Source organism: Dermacentor silvarum, chromosome 7 (assembly GCF_013339745.2).
Source record: "Dermacentor silvarum isolate Dsil-2018 chromosome 7, BIME_Dsil_1.4, whole genome shotgun sequence".
NCBI lineage: Eukaryota > Metazoa > Arthropoda > Arachnida > Ixodida > Ixodidae > Dermacentor > Dermacentor silvarum.
Window position 1 is genome coordinate 56967864 of NC_051160.1, and position 22973 is coordinate 56990836.

At 46.9% G+C, this 22973-nt stretch overlaps 1 protein-coding gene across 1 annotated transcript; it reads left to right on the forward strand.

Annotated features, from left to right (window-relative positions):
* The first annotated feature begins 675 nt into the window (after nucleotides 1–675).
* LOC125947124 (uncharacterized) lies at nucleotides 676–12373 on the forward strand. Its single transcript, XM_049671489.1, has 4 exons — nucleotides 676–740; nucleotides 8919–9869; nucleotides 10442–11369; nucleotides 12014–12373. Exons 1-4 carry the CDS (start codon nucleotides 676–678, stop codon nucleotides 12371–12373), a joined length of 2304 nt encoding a protein of 767 aa, XP_049527446.1.
* Nucleotides 12374–22973: the final 10600 nt, after the last annotated feature.

A 22973-nucleotide genomic window follows, 5' to 3' on the forward strand; every position in this document is an offset into this window, starting at 1 on the left:
TTCAGAACAGATCGGACATTTGATTTGTACAATGGTACCTTTCTCTCAAGTGGCAGCTTCTTTTTTTTTTTTTTTTTTTGCATTTCTGCGCAGGAAACCTAGAATTTCCCTTCCATTTCGAATGCGCTAGTTACCCGGCCCATGCACTCGAGCAAGCTGAACACTGGACAACGCGCTTGAAAACACGCGCTTGAAGCACGCGCTTGACAACGCGCTTGAAGCTTGAAAACAGGTGCTGGCCTACTCTATGCGACGAAGGCCACCTGGGTCACGCGACTCCCATTAGCCTCACAAGGAGCGCCGCCGGTACGCGCCTTTGTATCCTTTGTCCAGCTCCCCCGACACCGTGGGGGAGACGACGGGGACGACCGGCAAGTGAAACGTTTGTCGACACCCGTTTGTCGCATTTGCCGGTTCGAAACATCCTGCACGTGAGGTCGACGACCGTCGGCTCGGCGACGACCGCCACCATCTCCAAACGACCTATCCTGCTATGCGATAGCGTACGCACTTTCTCGACCCACACACATATGGAAAAGTTTCTGTAAAGTCTTCCTTCCTGTGCCCGTGTACCTGTGAACAAATAAGAGATACAGGCGAAGGTCGCCGACCTTAACATTAAAGAAATAAACGCTACAAGCAAAGGTCGTCGAACTTAACACGGTGGCTCTAAAAATGCTGCAGAAGTCGGTTATCCACCGCAAAAGGAATCACTCTCCCGATTCTAGCCGGCCAGATTGGTAAGTAAATTGTGCTATTTATTCAATTATTACAATTTGCACCCCGCGGCGCTGCAACGGACCTCAGATTTCTAGCTTTGCAATGGTCAACTTGGCGAGCAATAGGCATGGCGAAATTCAGCGGGGATAAAGATAGGGAGGTGGGGCGGGAGTAGAAAGAGTGTGACGGAACTTGCGGCTTCTTATTTCAGTGCCTTTTTTTTCAAATTTTTTTTTTGCTGTTTTTAATGAAGTACCTGCCTTGCATGTTTCTCAATTTCCGCAAATTACAAAGTGGGCCTTTTGCGTGCAAGTCGCAGTGATGTTGCCCTCGGTAAATTTATTTGGCGTGTGAGCTTTTCTGTATCTTGACCGTGCGTCCACCATTGTTTCGTGACGTAGATTATGGAAGTGGATATTTGGGACGTCTGCATAAGTTGGCTACCCTGCAAAATAGGTCTGAAACTCTCTAATTCCCTGCATCAAGCGCATGCTGTTCAGGACAAATGCTGTTGCAGCGACGTTAGTGACAATGACATCTCTCCCGATTTTTCCCGGAAGATTTCCGACTATCTCCCGAAAAACGGCCCCAACCCCACTATGAAAAAAAAAAGAAACAGTCATTAATTATCATTACGCGCTAGGTGACTACCCCAACTCACATTTAAACCCACGCCCTTCGTGTTTAGGCAGTGTGGGCCTAACTCAGTTCGCTCCAGATCGAGAAATGTGCGTCAAGTGCGAGTCAGGCAAAGCTGTAATATGCGTTCCATAATAACCGCAATCATTAAGTCAACTTCACCGCCGCGCGGCTGTGTTGTGCGGTGAAGCATACGCAAAATATTTCTGTGCAGCATCTTGAGTGGGAACGGCCCACAGTCACTGGGCATAGCACGCGTTCCTTCACTATACATGGGCGCGTTCCTTCGCAATGCTGGTCACAGTACGATCACCAAAGCGCCTAATAACTGTACGGGCAGCCATTCAAAGCTGTTTTTGACGTTGCTGGGGCCCAAGAGAAAACAGAGCGATTTTGTTTTTCATAAGTATGTTTGAACTAGACTCAGTGAAGGGCTCTCCACTTTTAATGTGTAAGCATTATGAGTGTCGAAGTGGGAAAAAATTGTATGTGGGGGAAGTGGCCGGTCACGTGATAGAAGTGATAGAAGATAGAGTGAGGGCTAAGAAAAGCGTCTATCTGAGTGTATGTATATATATAGATATATAGAAAGAGAGAAGGAGAGAGCAACGGACGGTAACGCACGTGTCTCAAAAGGACGAAACGAAGGGCAGTTAAACGCTATCTCTACACGTATCACAGGCTATGTGCGATTCCCACTCCAGCAGCGGATTAGTGTAGTCTTGCAAATCTTCCACTGGTACGCTCCGAGTGTAGACATGGGGTATTAGCGCATGACCAGTTGGGCATTGCAAGGCAGAAACAAACTGAGCATGTCGGTTATATATAAACCTCTCCCCGTATCTGAAAGAAAAATTGCACGTATAAAAGACGGGTGGACCTTTCGGCAGCATTTTTTTATTTATCTCTCTTCGGAAACTGGATATTGAGGCCCGCTCGTCCAGACTGCGCATCCAAACTACGGGAAACGAAAGTGACTCCAACAAAAAATGGATAGTCCAAAGCACATAGATAGTAGAATTCTTCTAAGCGAAAATTCTTTCAGTTAAGTTGCTCTAAAATTCAGCTACCTGCAGCAAGTAGTTGCCGGATTGTTTAAAACAGAAGTTACTACATTTGCAAATATACAAGCACGAAATGTCATGAAAGTAAAAAATCAACATTCTTGAACTCTGTCTTGGAAATAGATAAATATGTCCTAAAGTGAGAGCACAACTCATAAAGCCGTAACTACGGTATATATTGTCCAAAATATGGTCACAACAAAACACAGTGAAAATGGTGTATCCTACGTTCATTCGTAGGCGTTTATTTCTAAAGGAAAAAAAAGGGGGCGAAGGAATAGCAAGAGAAGCACAATCACGAGAGCTGACTACCAACTGAACTTATTGCTCACAAAACACACACACACACTACACAAGGCGATATAGTTATCAAACAACGCATCAGGACACTAGTCACATCGGTAGGTCAATAAACCAGCAGTAAAAACCAGACAAGATTAGGCTTGGACACAGGCTCAAAAGCACTGACTCCTTATCGCCTAACGCCACTGATGGTTGACTGACGCATCTGTCGTCGCCATATTTCTGAATATAATATGCCTCTGAAATTGCCCGCGTTCCCAGCGAGGTTCCCGGGGGTTGTCATTTCATAGTTGTTGCAAACAGTAAAAGAAAAAAAAACCGGGACCACAAAAAACCTGGAGGGCAAAGAAAGAGAAACGACCAGCAGTTATCCCATATTTGCACATCTATCATGATGTGCAAAAAAAAAAAAAAGATATGCGGGCGCGATACGGTGTCGAGGTAGTCTTATCAAGCCCCGTGCAAGATCGGACGTATTTGCAGGATGACGGACGGACGCTTTAGCGAGACATCGAATAAAAACGGCTCGACGGGCGCAGTTAAACATGAAAAGAAATTTGTGGGTTGCTTGCTTGGGGGTCGTCTATCGAATACCATTAACATGCGGTGGCAGTTATATAGGGCAAATAGGGCAGCAGTGTAAACAAAAGGCTAGGGGAACACAAAAATGACTTAACAAAAAGACAGAACATCTAACCTAGTGTTGCACTGCAAAGGCTGTGGCTGTCAGCCCCAGTTTTCAAAAAGGATGTATGCTGTATCGCTATCATGATAAGGGAACGCGGGAAACTTCAGAGGCATATTATCTTAAGAAATATGACGACAGATGCGTCAGTCAACCATCAGTGGCTTTAAATGATAAGAAGTTCGTGCTTTTAAGCCTATACCAACCCTAATCTTGTCTGTTTTATTTTTTCTGCTGGTTTATTAACCTCCCAATGTGACTATGGCATCTGTGATGCGGTGCTTGATAACCATATCACCTTATGTAAATATATGTGCGTGTTTTGTGACCAATAAATTCAGTTGGTAGTAAGTGCTCATGTTCGGCCTTTTCTTGCTATTCCTACGTCCTCTTGTTTCTTTCTTTCTTTCTTTCTTTCTTTCTTTCTTTCTTTCTTTCTTTCTTTCTTTCTTTCTTTCTTTCTTTCTTTCCGCATTTCAGTGCATCGGGCTGCAGAAATTACACCATGAACTTAAAGGGAAACTGAACAGGTTTCCCAAAAATCGAGTTATAAGCACCATTTGATACTTTTGAACACCCTCAGAACACGAAAATCGACAAGAAATTTTACATGGCGCAACGAAAAACGCGTTATTAGCAAAAAAAAAAAAAACTCCGAGCTGCGACTGGGCGGCGCGCGGTGAATCCGGCTCGCATCGATGATTGGTGGAGCGCACCATGACGTCAATCCATGGGTCCACGAGAGCCCGCCGCAACGTGCCAGCTTCTCACCAGGTCACGTCGCTATTCTTATTCATACGTATCCACTTTCTTAAAGGGCCCCTGAACCACCATCAGCTCGAAATTAGTTACCTACACAGTCGATGATGTGCACCAGTCTACAGTGAACATATCGCCATAATAATTACTTTTATTGTGCAGAAATAGCAAAGTTACAAGCATTTGATGATCGACTACGTTGACCGCCACGCGTTCCCTCTCGCCATCGCCACCCTCACCCCACTCACTCTTCCTTTCCACGTATTCTCGACAACTCCATTGCAGTGCCCAGTCGCTTCATACACCAGGAGCACGGCTCCACCATTGTCGGCCCCTAATCGCCATCCGCGCGCCGCCGGCCAAATGGAAGCTTCAAAAAAGGTTCAGTGGCGAACCATGGGCGAGCACGCCCCCCCCCCCCCTCTTTTCCCTCAATTCTCGAATCACACTGAAGGCACTCGTCATGTTGGCGCTGTAGCCTCGTATATCGACCAATCGGCAGTGTGTACCCTTAGTGACGTCACCTGGAGCACAGTGATCAAATCACTACGCGCGAAGAGGCAGCGAAAAAGTCTGGGAGGGGAGCACGGGATTGTCTTTTGAGCTCGTGGCGTACCCGAGGCGTGTAGGTAGCATTCCGAAAAATGATCGTCGCGGCTTTCTGTACACGATGAGCGTGTGTATTTCAAATGTGTATTTAAAAAATCAGGAGGACGCCTAAGCTTCGCCTTTAAGAGTGGAACGCCATAGGATTCAAAGATCCCTGGCTGCTTACGTGGCTTCCAGGCCAACTGCAGATTTTTCGGGCCGCGGACGCCAACACCGATGCCGGATTTTCTGCGACACGGGGCCTTCAACGTGATCGCGTTAAAACGACAGAGGTGGTTCGGGGCCCTTTCATATATATAAATATATAATGTGTGTATGTATGTGAACTGTCATTGTATCAAGCTTTTCAATGATACATACCGAAACATTATGCGATAACCAGAAAAGCATTCAAGGCTGCTCGAAAAGTGACGAAACCGGGGCAACGCGTAGTGTTCTGCCGCTGGAGTGGAACCGCCGCCGTTATAGCTAGCTGTCTTTGGCTCGTCTTCGTTGTTGGCAGTCGGTGGTCGGACACCAGTATAAAGGTACCGACTAGAGTGTACTAGATAATGGTCGAGTGGGCCGAACGGCGCTCTCCCGCTGAGGCGCCGCGTGTGGAAAAATTTTGCGAGGGCGCTGCGAGCGAACTGGATTGGGGCGGAGACGCGCTCCGCGGCATATTCAACGCACTTTCGCTGCGGGCGCCGAGGCCGATTGCGCGTAGTACGCTCTTAAAATAGTGCTTTATTTCAACTGCAAATTTATGTTTACACCATCTTGCCAAACATATATATTTGAGGCATGGATTATACAACGCGTCGTCTTCAGTTTCGCTGTCGTTGTCAAGCGCGTCGTCTGCTAGCGAGCGCGCGTTCGCTACGCGGACGCTGGCGGCGCCCAGTTTTTCTCGCAGAACGTCTTTGTAGTACATTTGTTTTTATGCTTTAGTTGCTTTGGTGCGCTCATGACTCTTCACGGCGGGTAACAAAGGTAGTTTCAGTCAAGTGAACCATTGTTTTTAACACTGTCTTCTAAAAGCAACTGGCATCTCTGCAACATGAAGCTACGTACGAAAATTTTGTCATTTTACGCGCGCTTCTTGTCGGTGGATATTGATCAGGAACAATGATCGAAGAAAACAATATTAAAGTGAAATAAACCAGGTTTATTAGCTGCGTGGCGCGAAGAATGACCGATGTATTTCTACGTAATTAAATGAAAGGGTACATGGAGAATGGTACAGTGAGAACTCCCGACCGTGCACGTTTGCATACGAAACACACGTATTAGTGAATACTGCACATAAAACTCTCATTCGCAGAAATATTATTCATAGCAGGCAATTAAAACTATATATATATATATATATATATATATATATATATATATATATATATATATATGAAAGTGTTATTGATATGCTGTACGACGCCGAACAGTCGTTTCCGTACGAATGTAACGCATAACCGCACTATTGCAGTCTCAAAGGTGAGAGACCGATGCAAGTGCGGACTGTTATTCCGAATGATTGTGCTGCCGGAGAGTTGTGGCTGTTGCGGGGGCAGGAGAAAATTAACGCAGGAGTGTTAATAAGTCCGGCTAATAAGCTGGCCCTGCTAATAAGTGTAATAAGCTGTCATTCAATATAAATGGTTTTGGGGCAGCCTGTAAATCTGCTAACTTAATTCAGGCGGAAAACTTTTTTTTTTGACAGTCTCACCATCTTTGCAACCCATTAAACTGCTGCCACACTTATCTCCTTGGCGCAGCAGATCTACACATATCTGTACGCCGTTTCTCTAATTGCTATTTATGATAGTGCAATAACTGAGCAGCCCAAGCGCAGTTGAGCGGACAGACATTTGGGAATGGCATTACATTTATGTATGAAATATAGGATAAGCGTAACATGTTTTTCTCGGAACAGACTCGAGAATAATTTATTTGTTTACACGCCTAGCAAAAAGACGAAGAACGCAGCCACCTTTTGTGCGTGGCAACCACGCGGGGGGCAACGTGCACCTAAATAGAACGAGTGTTTTCCATTTGATCGAATTCCGCGACGGATTGAACCCGCGAGCTCCAGTTTAGCAGCGCAACGCCGTATATCCACTATACCGGGTGTTCGAAATTAAGGTTTAGAGGATTTTTAAAAATCTCCTGTGGCAGTTAGCACAATTCTCATTGATGAGCTGGGTTATTCGAAGAGGCGGACATTAGTAGCACGAGAATCGAAACACCTATTCAACTTATTAACAAAATTGATTAATGAACTTCTTAGTTAATTACTTTACGACACATATTGCAATTTACAAATTGTAGCCGGTGATGTTGCAAAACGCATCCACTTGAAATGAATTTCCAGATTGACACCAGAATGACACCGACCGCGATAAATGACCCCGTACCCATTACTCCGCATTCTGTTACGCGAGTAAGGCGGAAACTTGAATAGAATGTTGCGCTGCAGTTTTTTTTTTTTTTCAATAACAATGCTTCCCGTAAATCTGAGTACCCGCCGCGGGGGCTCAGTTAGCTAAGGCGTTGCGCTGCTGAGGACGAGTTCGCGGAATCGAATCCCGGCCGCGGCGGCCGCATTTCGATGGAGGCGAAATGCAAGAAGCCTGTGTAGCTCTCTACAAATTTGCTATCGCAATTGATGCTTCGCCTTTCAGGTGAAACTGTGACAACTTTTTTTCTCCAACTTCGCCCCCGCATGCGGCTGCCGACGAGGCGAGCGCCATCTGGATGGTGTTTTCGCAAGGAATTAACCGCGGCACGCCGCTGTATGAGTGGTACAAATGCTGGAAAAGGGACTTGTGTAAGAGAATTATGTTTTCTCGTTTATTGAAATTACAATCCGACGCTGTCACATCTGTAGGTTATGGTTACGTCGTACTTCTTGATTTTTTTGTGACGAATTTCACTTTGAGGAATTCAATTAGTTCACTAACGCCTCTGCGCCACGCGGAGCGCCTGCGTGGTCGGGGTTGTTGGGGATGATTTTTCGGGCCGCGGACGCCAACACCGATGCCGGATTTTCTGCGACACGGGGCCTTCAACGTTATCGCGTTAAAACGACAGAGGTGGTTCGGGGCCCTTTCATATATATAAATATATAATGTGTGTATGTATGTGAACTGTCATTGTATCAAGCTTTTCAATGATACATACCGAAACATTATGCGATAACCAGAAAAGCATTCAAGGCTGCTCGAAAAGTGACGAAACCGGGGCAACGCGTAGTGTTCTGCCGTTGGAGTGGAACCGCCGCCGTTATAGCTAGCTGTCTTTGGCTCGTCTTCGTTGTTGGCAGTCGGTGGTCGGACACCAGTATAAAGGTACCGACGCAAAAGCCGCTTTTGTCGCAGAAAGCCAAGTGCTCCTTGAGATGCAAGTGCTGTCGCGCGTTGGCTTTGTCGCCTCTGATGGCTTTATGGTGCAGTGCTCGGGTAAGCCAGCCATCCTCTTACACCGCCGCCCTCCTTTCCATATGTTGCAGCTGCATGCGGGAACGGGCAATCACGTTCTACGACGCTGTACAACAAGCATGTGTCGAATCGGCTTTTATGTAAAGCCACTTATGCTACCACTGCAGATGTGTTGGTTAGCTGCTCTGCTCTCCACGCAATTACAAGAGCTAGGTAAATATCTTCGCTGTAACAAATATACGCAGTCAAGCGAACTATTTCTTTAATAAACCGAATAGCTGTCTATAGGAGCGTTCTCCACCCGCTTACACAGACAATAATCGTTGGCGGTTTCTGAGCAATTTCTTTTTCCTTGGGAACAAACTTTCACAAACAGTCCATTCAGCGAACATTAGCAGCCATTCAGCAAGTCCCGCAAGCTATGAGTTTGGGATTGGTGGCACCTCACATACCTTGTTATTTTCGACATTCCCCGGCTTACTTCAGCGTGTGGTGATAGGCGGTGAGGGATCAACAACCACTCAATATTTCCTCCTGACCCCCCCCCCCTCTCCCGCCCCACTCTCCCCTCTCCTAACTTCATGGAGAGGACGAGGGATTGCTTTGTTTGCCTTTACGATTAAGATATGTCTGCATTACTGCTTTCCTAATAGACACATCAACAACGGTGCGACGTTTAAACTTAAATGTTATTTGTAGCTATATTTACCAACACCTCTTGTGCAGGTTCTCTGAGAGCCTGCAAACGCTACTGTCGCAGCCCAACTGCAGGAGGAAGATGCAGTTGCCATGTGTGGCCCTTGAAAGAAGCTGCGATCATGGGCATTACAACAACCACACGGTCGGCGACCACAACCTGCACGTCCCGTGCACGAAGTTTGCTGGTTCAAGGTGTCGCTTGCTAAAGCATCGTCGTGACATCAACGCAGTTCTCTTGGATGCTGGCTTGGAGCTGCGCGAAGACAAGCGAAGCAAGAACAACGGTGACGTCTGCATTGCACTCGTTCGAGCGAGCATTTGTGGACGCGTCTTCTTCGGCTCACTAATGGATTTGCGCAAAAGAAAGGCACTGCGTCTGGTTGAGAAACTTCTCTCCGAGCACAGCTGCATCACAGCTGTGGAAATGCACAGCAGCGCGAGGCAACACCTTTCGTTGCTAACAGCGCTGCAACACCATCGCTTTGTGAGAAGGCTTACTTTCTACGGCAGACTTAAAAAACGTGATGTGGCATATGTGGTCGAGGCGACGAATTCTATCTCGCAGGTCGACGAGCTTGCATTCAAGGCGTATAATTTCGAGGCAAATTTGGGAATGAACATGCACATGTCTGGCTACCTACACCTGCTACAAATGCACCATCTCGCGACCCTCGACGTGGCCAACTTGGTAATGCACCCAGAAGAAGCAAGTCAAGTCATCCTGGAATTGACGCTGTCCAGAATTACCGACCTCGCCGTCGGTGAGTCCGTGTACAGATGTGGTGAAAAAGGATCCGGCACGATATTCGCCCGGTACCTCGCCAAGAACGACTGCTCGTTGACAAAACTCACCCTGCAGTCAAACAACCTTCGTGGCAGTGGCAGCGATAACCTTCCTATGACCTTAATCAGTGCTTTGTGTAGGATGACTACGTTGGAGGAACTCAATGCCGACATTATAATGAAAGATGAGAACTTGTAAGTATACTTTGAATCTTATATTCCAACTACATACCCTGTCTTCGAGCGTTTCTTGGCTTTTCCCAAAGTTCAGTTTATGCTAAACATTATTTCCTATGCGAGTGTCCTAGCTCATTTCTAAGAGCGCTGTAAAGCACGTGCGCCTATAATCAAAGTCGCCGTCATGGCAATTTTAGCAATGCTTGTTTTCTGTCAATGCGCACGTTTAGTGAACATAAGTATCGACACCATACTAATCATTCCTTGATGAGAGTGTCACACATTTTCGTTGAAGGCACTCAGTAGATGGGCACGTTCGTGCTTACACAAAAGGTTATCACTGACCAAAGCTTAGACTGGGAACCGGCTTCAAAGTCATCTCCTTAAGGGCTAGAAGTACAGTTTTTTTTTTTTTTCATCCTTTAGTGCACGAAAAAACATCCTCCTTCGTCATGTATGGTTCCAGTACTAAAGGGATCAGCTAGTCTAGCGGTCCCGAATGTTCCCACTTTAAATTCTGTTTTCTTTTTTTCTTACTTTTTCCAGGGTGAACGTTCTTTCACTAATACATCCCTTCTACCCGTTTGCAGCATGGCTACCTTCGCCCTCTTCGCCGAAATAGTTGCACGGAACGCCACTCTGCGCCGCCTGAGGCTGCCTTCCACGGACTGCGAATACTGCTCGTTAGACTGGATCCCAGCGGCCCAACCACCGCACCCCGATTCCGCAAAATACATGGAGCCGTGGCTCACCGCTCTGCGCAAGCCGAACTCGGCGCTCGTTGCGCTTTGCGTTCACTTGCGCTGCTTCGCAGAAGCAGAGTGCTGCGCTTTCTTCCACGCCCTCGCAGACAACGACACCCTGAACTTAGTCACAGTCTCTTCCATGGCCCTTGTCGGCAGTGTTCACAACGTCTGTAGAACAATAAGAGAGAGCGGCCTGTCCGATAGAGTTATCATCACCGACCATCACGTGAACCTTGCGGACGTAACAGATTTGCCCCACTGCCCAGAAATCAGTGGCGTAAACATCGAACCGAGCCATTTTCTCTTCGAGGAAGACAACATGGAGCGACTTTGCTCGGCGTTTGAAGTGCTCAGTCACTGCAAACACGTGACGTCACTTGATGTTGGGTGCTACTGTTTCGATCGCACGGCTTTCTCCGCCTTGACAACGTGTATTCGAGGCCATCCTGCGCTCACGGACGTTGCGATAAACCTGGATTATTATTGGACCCAAATGACAGAAGAGGAGTACACGGATGTTGAAACCGAATTGTTCTCGGCGCTGGCATCCAACCCAAATCTCGTCAAAATCAGCGTCGTGGGAGCGATCTTGTCCGCCGACAACTTTAACCTCCTCTCGGATGGTTTTCGCAGCAGTCGGAGCCTTATCAAATTTCGCCTGACTCCAAGCTGTATTACTGGTGCGATGCACGATGACGAGTGTTCCTGGCATCTGGTCCTGCGGTGGAATGAAGCAAGCAACTCCATGAACACCGGGGTAGCTGGTATGCAGGTACCGTACAATGCTCCCGGTTTCGTTCCCTTCTGCGAACAAAGAACAAATATTTAGCTTAGCGTAGACAGTACGTAAACCACGAAGGTGATAGCCGCATTCATGATTCCCACTTCTTATAAAGCTCTGTCAAAAGATGATGCTTACATAAATCAGAATCCTTTCAGCGAATTCTATACAACTGCCTAGAAGATAACTCAGAAAAATGAAAGGGCTTGTTGATAGCTAACTGCAACTATTACGAAACTAAGCATGGGGATACTAAGACGAATCGACCGTACAAGTGATATTTAAGCGACGACGACAAGCGACCGCAGCGAGTTTCAACCTTAGCTGTCCGGAGTGCCAGCATTCACCATCACTTGCCCTGTCGTCGGTTGTTGTTGCTCAATAAAATTTCGCTTACTGCCCGGCGGTCAACTCGGTATAGCTTCCGCCGGCTATCGTGATTGCATAACATGTCAGTGTCAGGCTGCCAGCTTCAATTGTAATATTCGCCCAGGTTACTCACTCTCAGGCGACATCATGTGGTAGAATCGGCCATCGCTTAGTCTCATCTCACGCGGAGAAAAGCGGAGCGTGTTCATATTTGTGAATTTTTCTCTTGGCAATATAACCACAGTCGCGAATCTCTGTACATGCAGGAATGCACCACAAGGAACGATTCCCTCGTTCGGGCGGCCATTCATTTTGTCCTCGGCGAGCGAGACGATGTCAAGGGCGCTCGAGCCATCGAACTGGTACACGACCACCCGAGAGTCCTCGAACGAATCTGGAAGCGTGCTGCTGTAACCAAGACCGAAGCCACGAAGATGATCGCAAGCGCCCTCTGGCGCGTCCGCTACTGCAACGTCCACGAATTCATGAGACTGGCCGGAGTCGTGAAGAATAATGTGCAGTGTCTGGACAAACCCACAGTCGAGCTGCAGCTTCTCGACATCAACGATTATTGCTGGCTGCGCATCCGAAGCTTCTTAAAGATAGATGACGTTGTGGAAGTTTGAGGACGTCTGGGTGAGAGAAAGTTCGCGCGGCTTTTTTTCATCTGCTGTGTCAGGCAAAGCTCGCTTATTACATTATGGCGGAATGTACGAATGGAATATATGCTTGAAAATGTCGCTTCCAATTCAACTTCAGCATGTTTCGAGGCTTGCTGTACGGGAGTGACTGATTATTCTTTCAGGTGATATCTAAAGTTGAGCGAGTATAAGCTTTCTAAGTCATCTAAGTTATTGCATCCAATATGGCCGACCTTCCCACTTGTAGTAACGATGAAGGCGAAAAATTCTCGTTTCGAAAGCTTGGATACTTCGAGGAACATGAATCGGCAGGGTTGGGGGCACTAGTGAGCGCGCTGTGGCCTTCTTTATAGTTCTAGCCCGAGGTCCAACACCTTTAAGCATGTTGCTAATTCTAGCAAAATGCTTAAAGAGGCCCACTTGTGGATTTTTAATCTAGTCTATTCGCGGGTGTATTCTTTTTAGCCACCAAACGGCACTACGTGCTGACGCGCGTTCCGAGGGACCTTAATAAAGGTTTCTCATATCAAACCAAATGGCATCGGGAGATGGGTTCTACCGGAACCTTTGTCTCCCGTATGTTCATTCACGAACTTAGCTAACGTCACTTTGGCTTGTTACCAGCCCAGATAATCGCATATTGGTTATATCGTTTCTACCAATCTCTGTAAACTACGTTTTTAGGCGAATGCGCACAAGCTTTCCCTTCGAGTGTCGAATAACTGCAGAATAACTGTGCTTCTCGCAATTTGCATAAACAGTATAGGCCCGGGTCTACACACAAACTTGAATACTGTACTATGTGCTCAAAGTATATTGAAGAAAGCACTTGGGCTAACCTCTCATAATTTTTCATGAACCGAGCCTTCAGATGAGAAAAGGAAATCACTTGGCTTTTTTTTTATCTGCCTGATGACAATTTGCAACTGATAAAGCCGTCATTACTAGCACCATTAAAAACGGCATATCGGTAACCACCGCCGAAGCTCTTTGACGCGTTATATTTCTTTCATTGAAACATGTAGGTTTTTCGCGTTTTCCGTCTGCAACACGTGAACTGAACGACCCTTTATGGAAAGTTTCTGCGCAATCACCGTTTTCTTGCGTTATCGTTGTTCGTCGCTCTTCTTGCTTTCTTTGTCACTGTTTATATTTAAGTTCTTTTTTTTTTCAACTGATTGCTCTGGAATGTAAGCAAACTGATCAATAAAAGCAGAAGCGAAAATTTTATAAGATAATCATATTCCTACGTGTGAGGAGACACGACTCGAGTTGCAATGAATTGGGCTGCATTTTATTTTCTGGCAATTAGACCGCCGGCTGTATGAGTGTATACAACCAAGTCACTGTTTCTGTCTTTCCAATCTTATTGCGTTTGTTTTCGCTGACTTTAGTTTTGTCACCCAACTCCTGCCCGGCAGCAATCGATGGGGAAGCACGCAAACCTGGGCAGAGACAAGAGCGATGACGTGGGTCCCTTTAGAGCTGCCGCGCCGCTGGAAGTACGGAGGACAACTTTGTCCGTGTTGTGCGCGTCAGTCATTCCCTTTTTTCCGGCACCAAAGAATCTGTATGCAGTGACGATACCTATTGAGCAGAAAATAGCGCAAAAGTGCGAGGACGTAAGGGAGGCACAGACAATGGACGGAGAGCAGTGCCGTTGCATTCTATTCCTTATATTCAGTTCTTTCGTGCTGTTTTCTGCTGAATTCTTGAACTAGCCAGCTCAAATGTGCAATCTTCTGATGCTACGTTTGCACCCCGGGGTGTCTAGAGGGTGCGCCTCTTGCCAGTGGGGCGGGATAGACGAAGCGGTGCCTTCTCGTGTACCGCTCTCCAGATGAGGAAAAGTTTGATAGTATGTATTTTTTTTCTCTGCTTCCCAATGATAATTTCATAATAAAAGTAGAGCTAGATTCTTCTGATAGAAAAGTTTGTTAGTGCTTGGCTTGCACACATGCCTACATGGAACGCGTGCAAACAAGCGTTATTATGTCAGTGGCGTCGATGATTGGTAAAAAACAGATTGAAAAGAGAAAATAATAGATTCGTGTTCCTTTTCTTTAAATAAAAAAGTTTCGCAATACATCCGAGGCCTCATTTGTGTTGTCTACGTTGTGGGATAGTCGTGGCGGTGAATTCGCGACTATAGCAGGCCCTGCAGCCACAAATACAGATATCTATTTCTTCCTTTAGCTTGCATGTTGCTGATGATGTTTTCTAATGCTGCTTCTTATAAGCCTGCCTTTCCTGGCCGCTCACTCCAAGGTGCTAAACTGGAACCCCAACAACGGTCGCACAAGGAATTATTCTGGGGACAAAGTTTCGACAAGGTGACTTAATCTTCGTCAGAGCAACGTAGCGTGAATGAGCTCTTTGATGGACAAGGGCAAGTTGTAAAAGCGAGAGTTCGATATTTCAGGGAGAGTTAACTTCCCTCTTAAAGAGCATCTTCGTCCAGATACAGCGGTCGATACAGAAACCAAGACCATTCACGCTCCATTGCTCTGACAAAGACATGTCCCTTTGTCGAAACGACGGCTCCAGAAAGATATCTCTTGCTTTATCAATGTTGATCATTTCAAGTCTTCATCATCCTGCGAGCCTCCGCCTTGTTTTTTAAAGTAAAACACTGTCGAAGACGAGGGCGCGTAATCCCAAAAAGCTACCACGCTAGACTTGTTCTCACGAGCAAGTGCCAGCCAATCATGATGCCAGAGATGTCGGCGAAGGTGGCCTAGCAATGGCGTAGAGTGCTTACAAACAAAAAGCTTTGGGCATTCGGCTCCATGATACTTGCTTTGTCCGCAAGCCGCGAACAGGAGCGCCTATAATAACAGTTTTCCAAACAAACTTTGCTACAGGTCTGCCTGCAATATCGTGAATCGAGGCGATAAAGCAGTAGGTTATGTTGGTTTCCTTTTTCTCATTTTTTTGCTGCTACTCCTGGGAAACAGTGCTCCCCGTCTTGGCGTGATGGATTTACAATTCTCCGCGACCCAGCCTGGCTCGCTATATGAATTCACCAGGAACAGCCTCAACGAAGCGCGGAAACGCTTGCAGCGAGAGCAAGGACACCGCGTTGTATTCCGTCTATGGCGGTGACGACGAATTCGAGACTAGCTTGCGTCGCTAGGCCCCCCAAAAAGAATGCTCAAGGCATCTTCCGCGCCGTGTATGTCCAGGTTGAAGCCCGAGCCTAGTGATGCCCCCATACAATCCTGTTAGTGCCAGAACACTCTACAAATATTTTGCGTATCCGGAACAGGCAAGTTGTGTCAAATCAGTAAAATTTGTTAATGATAGGTTCCAAGAGTCATGCATGATTCACGTCTCCTGAACTTAGTAGTAGGTATGAAAGCTGATAGAGGAAAGATAGGGAGAATTGTACCACTCCCCGCAGGGGGCGTCTGCATCAGCAGGCGTTTGGTGCGTTGCGACACCACATACCTGAGCACATGGGGCTTGGACCCTCCTGCGTTTAACTGCACGCAGCTCCAGGGGATCCAGGGGGGCGAGCCGATGCCTGGTATTTGGAACTCTAAAGCCCTTCTGCGGAGGCAATACACCTCTTTGGCCTCCGCTTCATATACACGGCACCACCGGACTGAAGCAACCGGGATAAATCGGTAGTTACCGTTTCCGGTCCTCCTCTCCAATATTCGTCTTCCTCTCTTTAAATCTTTCCTGTCTTCTCTTTCATTTACTTCCATTTTTCAAAACAGCAAGGGTTAACCTTGTGTGGAACAACCAAGCTTGGTTGTACATGTTTGGTCATAGCAGAAACGTGCAGTTGGCGCTCGCAGCATCCGATTCTTACAAGTCCTGTGGCGTCCCCTTGTAGGGCTTCACGGTGGGCGGCTGGTGTTACTGCCGAAATATGTCATTATATTTATGGACCGTTCTTTTTCAGAACTCCCTGATCGCCCTCAGAAACGACGGCGCACCTATAGAAGTCTTCCAATGTTTCGGCAACCAAAAGCAAGATTTCCCCCGATTCCCGGTGATACATTCCGATACACCAGAAAAGACTGTGAGACGACCCCTTTCCTCGTTTCAAACCATCTGGCTGAAACTCTTAGTGCAGGCTATAGCGCCTGTGACGTGTGTCTGTGTATCTCGAGTAATTGTGCCTTTGCGCTACAATATGTCGTTCAGCAAACACCAACTTGCCGAACACCAAGTCCTTCTGCAGGCTATAAAGTAACGAAGATGGTGAGCGGTGACCTCCTTTTGGAACTCCGCGATAAGGAAAAAACATGAAAAGCTGCATAACCTATAGTGTCATTCGGGGAAATCCCAGTGACACTAGGTTAGGCATCAACACACCGTACCATGAACACCGCCCGTGGTATTGTCTTCGATGATGACTTGATAGAACTGACTAAAGCTGAATTAGAATGCTGGAACGAGTAGAATGGCATCAATGTTAAATGAATTCAGATGAGGCGTGACGGGAAAGCGATCAAAACCAAGCACCTAATCCTTACTTTTGGGTCAAGTGTACTGCCTGAGGCAAGGCACGTCAGGGCAGGGTACGTCAAGATCCGGGTCAGGCCATATGTTCCAAATCCTCCGTGATGCTTCAAATGCCAGCGATTCGGCCACAGCCATTCGAGGAAGCCGTATGGGCTTCCTTTGTAGCAATTGCTGCGATTGGGTGGATGTCTGATTTTCTATTTAATTCATTCTTCCACCGCCAGCCTCCGCTCGCGCTGGAAGACCGCACTGCTCAGCTCGAACCTGACAGCACAACTCTGGGCCGTCCAACGAGCCGAGGAAGCCACTTCGAGACAAGGTCTCGGAACCGCGTCCGCGGCGGGGGCCCAGACCGACTAAAAAGAAGCCAGACTCGAATCTAATTTATTTGAAAATAAAGTTTACGTTCTTCTTCTCCACCTAGCGGGTTTCCGCTGAACTATTACGTCAAACACTTGTCTTTGCTTCGAGTTGTTGATAAATTCGACTTCGCCCTGCCAACTGCTAGCCGCCTGGTTAGCTCAGATGGTAGAGCGGCTGCCCCGGAAAGGTGGTGGTACTGGGTTCGAGTCCCGGACCAGGACGAATTCTTCAACTGTGAGGCTTTTCTTTCGAGGAACCTGTATGGGTTTCCTTTGTAGAAATTGCTACGATTGGGTGAATGTCTCAATTTTCATTTAGTTCACAGAACTGCCGAGGCCAATAAACATGTGCTAAATGTACCACCCGTGAACATTCATGCGAAAACACTCCGCACTGGCTCAACTGGGATGGCGAACAAGCCGCATACTCGCGGTCCTGCCCTTCGTGAAAGAAACAAAGAAACTGTAACGATCAAAGTTAAAGAAGACATGTCCTTTAAGGAAGCGCCAAGGCGGGTACTAAACCTGCCAAAGAAAAGTTTTTAATTGCCGAAGTTGCACGTCAGAGGGCAGCACCACAACGGCACCCGGCGGCTGTCTGACCCACGCTCAGTGAGCCAGCGGCGACGCCATCTGCACCCTCGGCGGATAGAGCCAGCGCTGCTCTGCCATCCAAGAAGGACCCACCAACCTTCGGGCAGGTGCCATACAAAGTCTCATTTTTCGAGGTGAGTCATTCACAGCCAACACACCACTCGCAAGAGCTCGGGTCCAACGCCTCGCAAGAGGCGATGGAAACAACACCGCGTGTAACTGCGCAGTCGGCGCTCAAGAAGCGGCGCGATTCTATCGAGCGATCCAAAAAAGACAAACCTCGCGTCATGGCGTCCGAAAAGGGCCCCGTGAGCTGATGCTCGTTTCTATAAATACACAGCACAAACACTATCCTTGCTATGGTGACCCACAAACTACAATGCAATGAAAAAGTATTTCTCCATAACCTTGAAGATACCAGAGAACTGCTCAATAAGTATAATCCAAGGGTGCTGTGTGTTCAGAAAACACATTTAAAACTATCGCACACAAATTTTCTACGGCAAAATGCCGTCTTTTGCATAGACCATGACGAGGCTACCGCTTCATCTGGTGGTGTAGCAATAATGGTGGACAAGTCTGCTGCTTGTCAGCATTTGTCACGACGGACACAGATTGGTCACTGTCTGCTCTCCATATATTCCTCCCAATTTTAAACTCAGTAAGACAGATTTTTATGGCCTCATTCATTCAGAGTCATACGTGCTCGTCGAGGATCTCAACGCTCACAATAATTTGTGGGAAGACGCCCGGTGTGACGCGAGAGGTCGCCTCATAGAAAACGTTCTTATAAAATCCGGTGTATGCCTCTTTAATAAGAAAGAGGCAACCTATTGCAATTTACATCATAATACGTACTCATCCATTGATTTAGCGCTTGGATCGTCCCCATCGTCCACAGATGGTTCCGAGAGTTCTTAGGGGAGCACGAAAAAGGAGTCGCGCTCTAGCACACACCTCATACATCCCCTTTGTATTCCCTTTGTGGGTGTGTGCCAATGACAGTGGTCATAATCATCATCAAAAGCAGCAGCAGTAACACGAGCAAGCACGCGGCACTGACGTAGAAGAAGCACGAGTCTCGTTCCAGCCAGCTGCAGGCTCTGCACACCTCGGAATCATCAGGATTGAGAGGTATGGCCGCATGATGCATCCTTTGCAGGGGTGACTGCTGCAGGTTCCCTTTGAATTTCAACCTTGCAATTGTGCACCGCACAATTCGCGCCGTGCCGGCGCCCAAGGGAGGCGCTTCAACTGTGTTCAGTGCTGGCGGGGTCGCCATTAGCACCCGCCACTCCCAGGTCGCGTCTGCCTCGCAAGCACTTATCGAGAACAATGCCGCATGACCTCGCTGATCTGAGGGGAACCATCGTACTCAACATAACCTCGCTGCTGGCCTGGACTCAACCTAATGCGTGAGTACGCAAGCACGTTGTGCTGCCGTAGACATGTTCATAGTGCGGGAGTTGTGCGGCCGTATGACTTCCTCACTGAACTTGTCTGAGGCAGCCGTGCGTGCTTACGTATAATCACGTAGGTTGAATCCGAGCCAGCACCGACGTTATGCCTGAGTGCGACGGTTCTCATCCTGTAATACGATGCCAAGCGGCACTGTTCTTGGTCAGTGCTTGCGAGGCAGACGACCTGGGTATGCCGGGTGCTAATGGCTTCCGCGCGGGACAGAGTTGAAGCGTCTCCCTTCAGCGTGGCCTCCGAGATTGGAAAGCGCGATCTCGGAGACCCCGCCTTGAGCGCGATTGTTACCGTGTTCGCGTGCAGATGTCCCCTTCGCATAACTCAAGTCGGCCAGTATGAAAGCTCTACGATAGGCAGCAGACCTGAGGATCAATGCAAGCGCTAATGAATGAAAGCTGCTGTTTCCTGGTGATTTCGCTTCAGCGTGGTTCGGGTTGCGTTGACGATCCGCCATTATTTTCCCGAAAGCAACTCTTTGAACAAGACACGCAGGAAATTGTAACTAGTGGCCCCTAACTAGTGGCCCCCGAAATCGGTTCGCGTGAATAGTGCAAATAAAACCGGATTTGCACGATGGTATGGAGAGCTGAATCACTCTGAAGACTAACGCGACTGAATCGCACCGGTATCAGCGGCGCCGTTGCACGCGGCGTGGTTCGGCGGCACATGGTGCAGGTACTGTCGCGCTCAATGCAAGTTGCAACACGAGAATCCGTTATTACTTTTTTGCGTGTAGGCGCTGCCATGCTGCCAATACCGTGCCCGCATGGCAGCGCGTATACGCAAAAGAAAAATTGCTGCACACCATTGCAATTATATTGGCAGCACCCTGTTTACAAGAAAAATTTCACTTGTCATTTTTTATTATTGAAAGAACTGATGGGTGTTGCAACTCATATTGAGCGATAGTACGTCGGGCTCGTCCGCGGACTGTATCAGCTGCAGTTCCCGTCGGTACGTGAATCCCAGTTTAAGAATATGCCTCCTACAAATCCATCGTGGTAACTTTCTCGAAGTGGAAACACAGTACCTCGTTTCAAGCTCCGAATCTCTCGTGAAAGCGAAGAAACTATACTAGTTATCGCCCGAAAAAACAGCCTCAAGTACCATCCGAACCAACTGTAGCTGAATTGTCCATGCATACTGTCGCATCGCGCTGAGTCGTCCGAAGGTGAGGACTAGTAGCCAGGACTATGGCGAGGGCCGACGCGGAGAATGTGGAGGGCCACGCGGCTTCTCCTGAAAAAAAAAAAGGTTTGAACTCCTGCCGGTTCATTCAGCTTATATACACAGAGATTGTCCGGTAACATCTGTTTATTGGGGGTTACATAAGTGGCATGCCGCCGGACGATTGGCTGCCAGTTACACAGAAGCATACACAAAAAAGTTGCAGTTTCGCCCGAAAGGCGAAGCGTCGATTGCGACAGCATATTAGTATACAGCTATACGAAGGGCGAATCAGAAAGTCTTTACCCCTATACTTTATTACCCGAAATAACCTATTCTTTATTAACCGGAATAAGGTACATACAGGCAATTAAAAATATACGTACTGTTTACGTACCTTACACTATATTTTCCACATAGTCCCCACACCGGTTCATACATTTGTCACATCGCAGCATTAATTTGAGATGCCCCTGTGGTAGAATTCGTCTGCACGCGGCCTCCCCGAACGCTCATTGTCCTGCAAGTCTTCACGGCCTTTTGCGAACTCATAACACAACCACCTCACACTTCTGCACCTCTCCCCGTACGTGGGCTGCATTTCCCTGTAGATTTCGATGGGCGTTCGTCCCAATTGCTCCATAGAAAACGAATCACACTTCGTTGCTCGTACGCCGCGGACGTGTGAAGCACAACCGCCATCTTCAACGACAGCAGCATCGTGAAGCGGAGCTACCGGCAGATAAGGACGGGCCGGTCCAAGAAAGGTCTACCGCTGGGAACGGATATGTTGACTTCGCATTTCTTTTTTTTTTTTATTTCCCATCTTACAGTACAGATGGAGGAGTTGTAGAAAGAAGCTGCGCCAGGACAGCTTGACGAGTCTACAAGCCTAATGTTCAGCAGGGGGGCAGTAATTGAACTTGTACAATTTTAAAACGTAAATAAGTACACCAAGGAATGACCAAAGAATACACAAAACAGCAATATGTACACATAAGCGAACCTAAGCCATGTTATTTAAATACATATCTATGAAGTTCTTCGCGCGAACAGGAAAACAAATAAAAAATTATTGACAGCATAGCCATTGAGAAGAGACGGAAGAGTATATAGTGAAGGCGTTCTTTTCCAAGATTAAGTCGAGGTGTCGGTACTATCCATTCCTCGCCATGCCTTGTTGGATAGCCTAATACCTTTTTCCTTAGTTCTGCTAATTTCCTGAGGTTGGTTATATTATTTCTGATTTCCGATTTAAAGATGACACTAAGGCGATATTTATAAAGGTTATGTACTTTAATCACTCTAGAGTGACTAAATAAAGCTGCACTCGGATGTCTGTATGGCGAATTATACACATGTCGGAGATACTTTTTTTTTTTGATTGAGTGAATGCGCTCAAGGTTAGTAAACGTTGTGGTACCCCAAACTAACTGGAAATAATTTAAATATGAGCTGAAGATTGAGTTGTATATGAGCATCTTAGTTTGTGTAGGAAGGATGTATTTTAAACGACCTATGGCACCAGCGATTTGCAGCTACTTTGCTTAATACGTAATTAGCGTGACAATCGCATGACATATTCGAAGAAAATATAACCCCTAGGCATTTCAACTGTTCCACTATTTCTACAGGACGTGTAATTTAAAATAATGTCTTCATGCGGTGGGATCAGTTTATTTCTTGGCCTAAAAATAACAACCTTAGTTTTGCCCTCGTTGATCTTCATTGAATTATCTGCTGACCAATCCTCAAGAGCTTTCATTGCGACGTTACATTGGTCAATAAGTTCGGAAATGTTATTACCGGCAAAAAATAGACTTGTGTCATCCGCATAGATGACAAACTTTGCATTATGGCTAATACTTATAATATCGTTTACATAAATGTTGAAGAGTAAAGGTCCTAGTGTACTTGCTTGAGGGACACCGCATACGAGAGGTTTCGGCCCAGACTGTATACCATTAATTAATACCACTTGTTGCCTAAGTGACAGATATGAGTTTAATAATGATAGTGCTTTTCCTCGGACACCATAGCACTGCAATTTATTTAGCAAGATTTTATGATCCACGAGGTCAAAAGCCCTTGAAAAATCCACAAACACACCAAGGACAATAGCTTTGTTTTCTAGTTGTGTTATTATATACTCTTTTTATTCGAGTAATGCAGACTCAGTTGATTTGCCTTTACAGAAGCCAAACTGAAATGGTGTTAGCAGATTAGATTTATTGATGAAGTTAGACAGTCTTTGATGAAGCAGTCTTTCAAAGGCTTTTGAGAACACTGGCAGAATTGATATTGGTCGGTAGTTTCCAGGAACATTTCGATCATTTTCGATTTACAGCTATAATTTGGCTAAAAGAACAGGGGCAGAGACTTACTGATTCGCCGTCGTAGTTTTATTGGGAACACATCTAGCTCGATGACCGCGGAAGCTCGCTGTCAAAACGCTGGAGTGAGGAGGCGCGGTGGCAGCAGTGAGCGAATTGACCATCGTGCTGTCT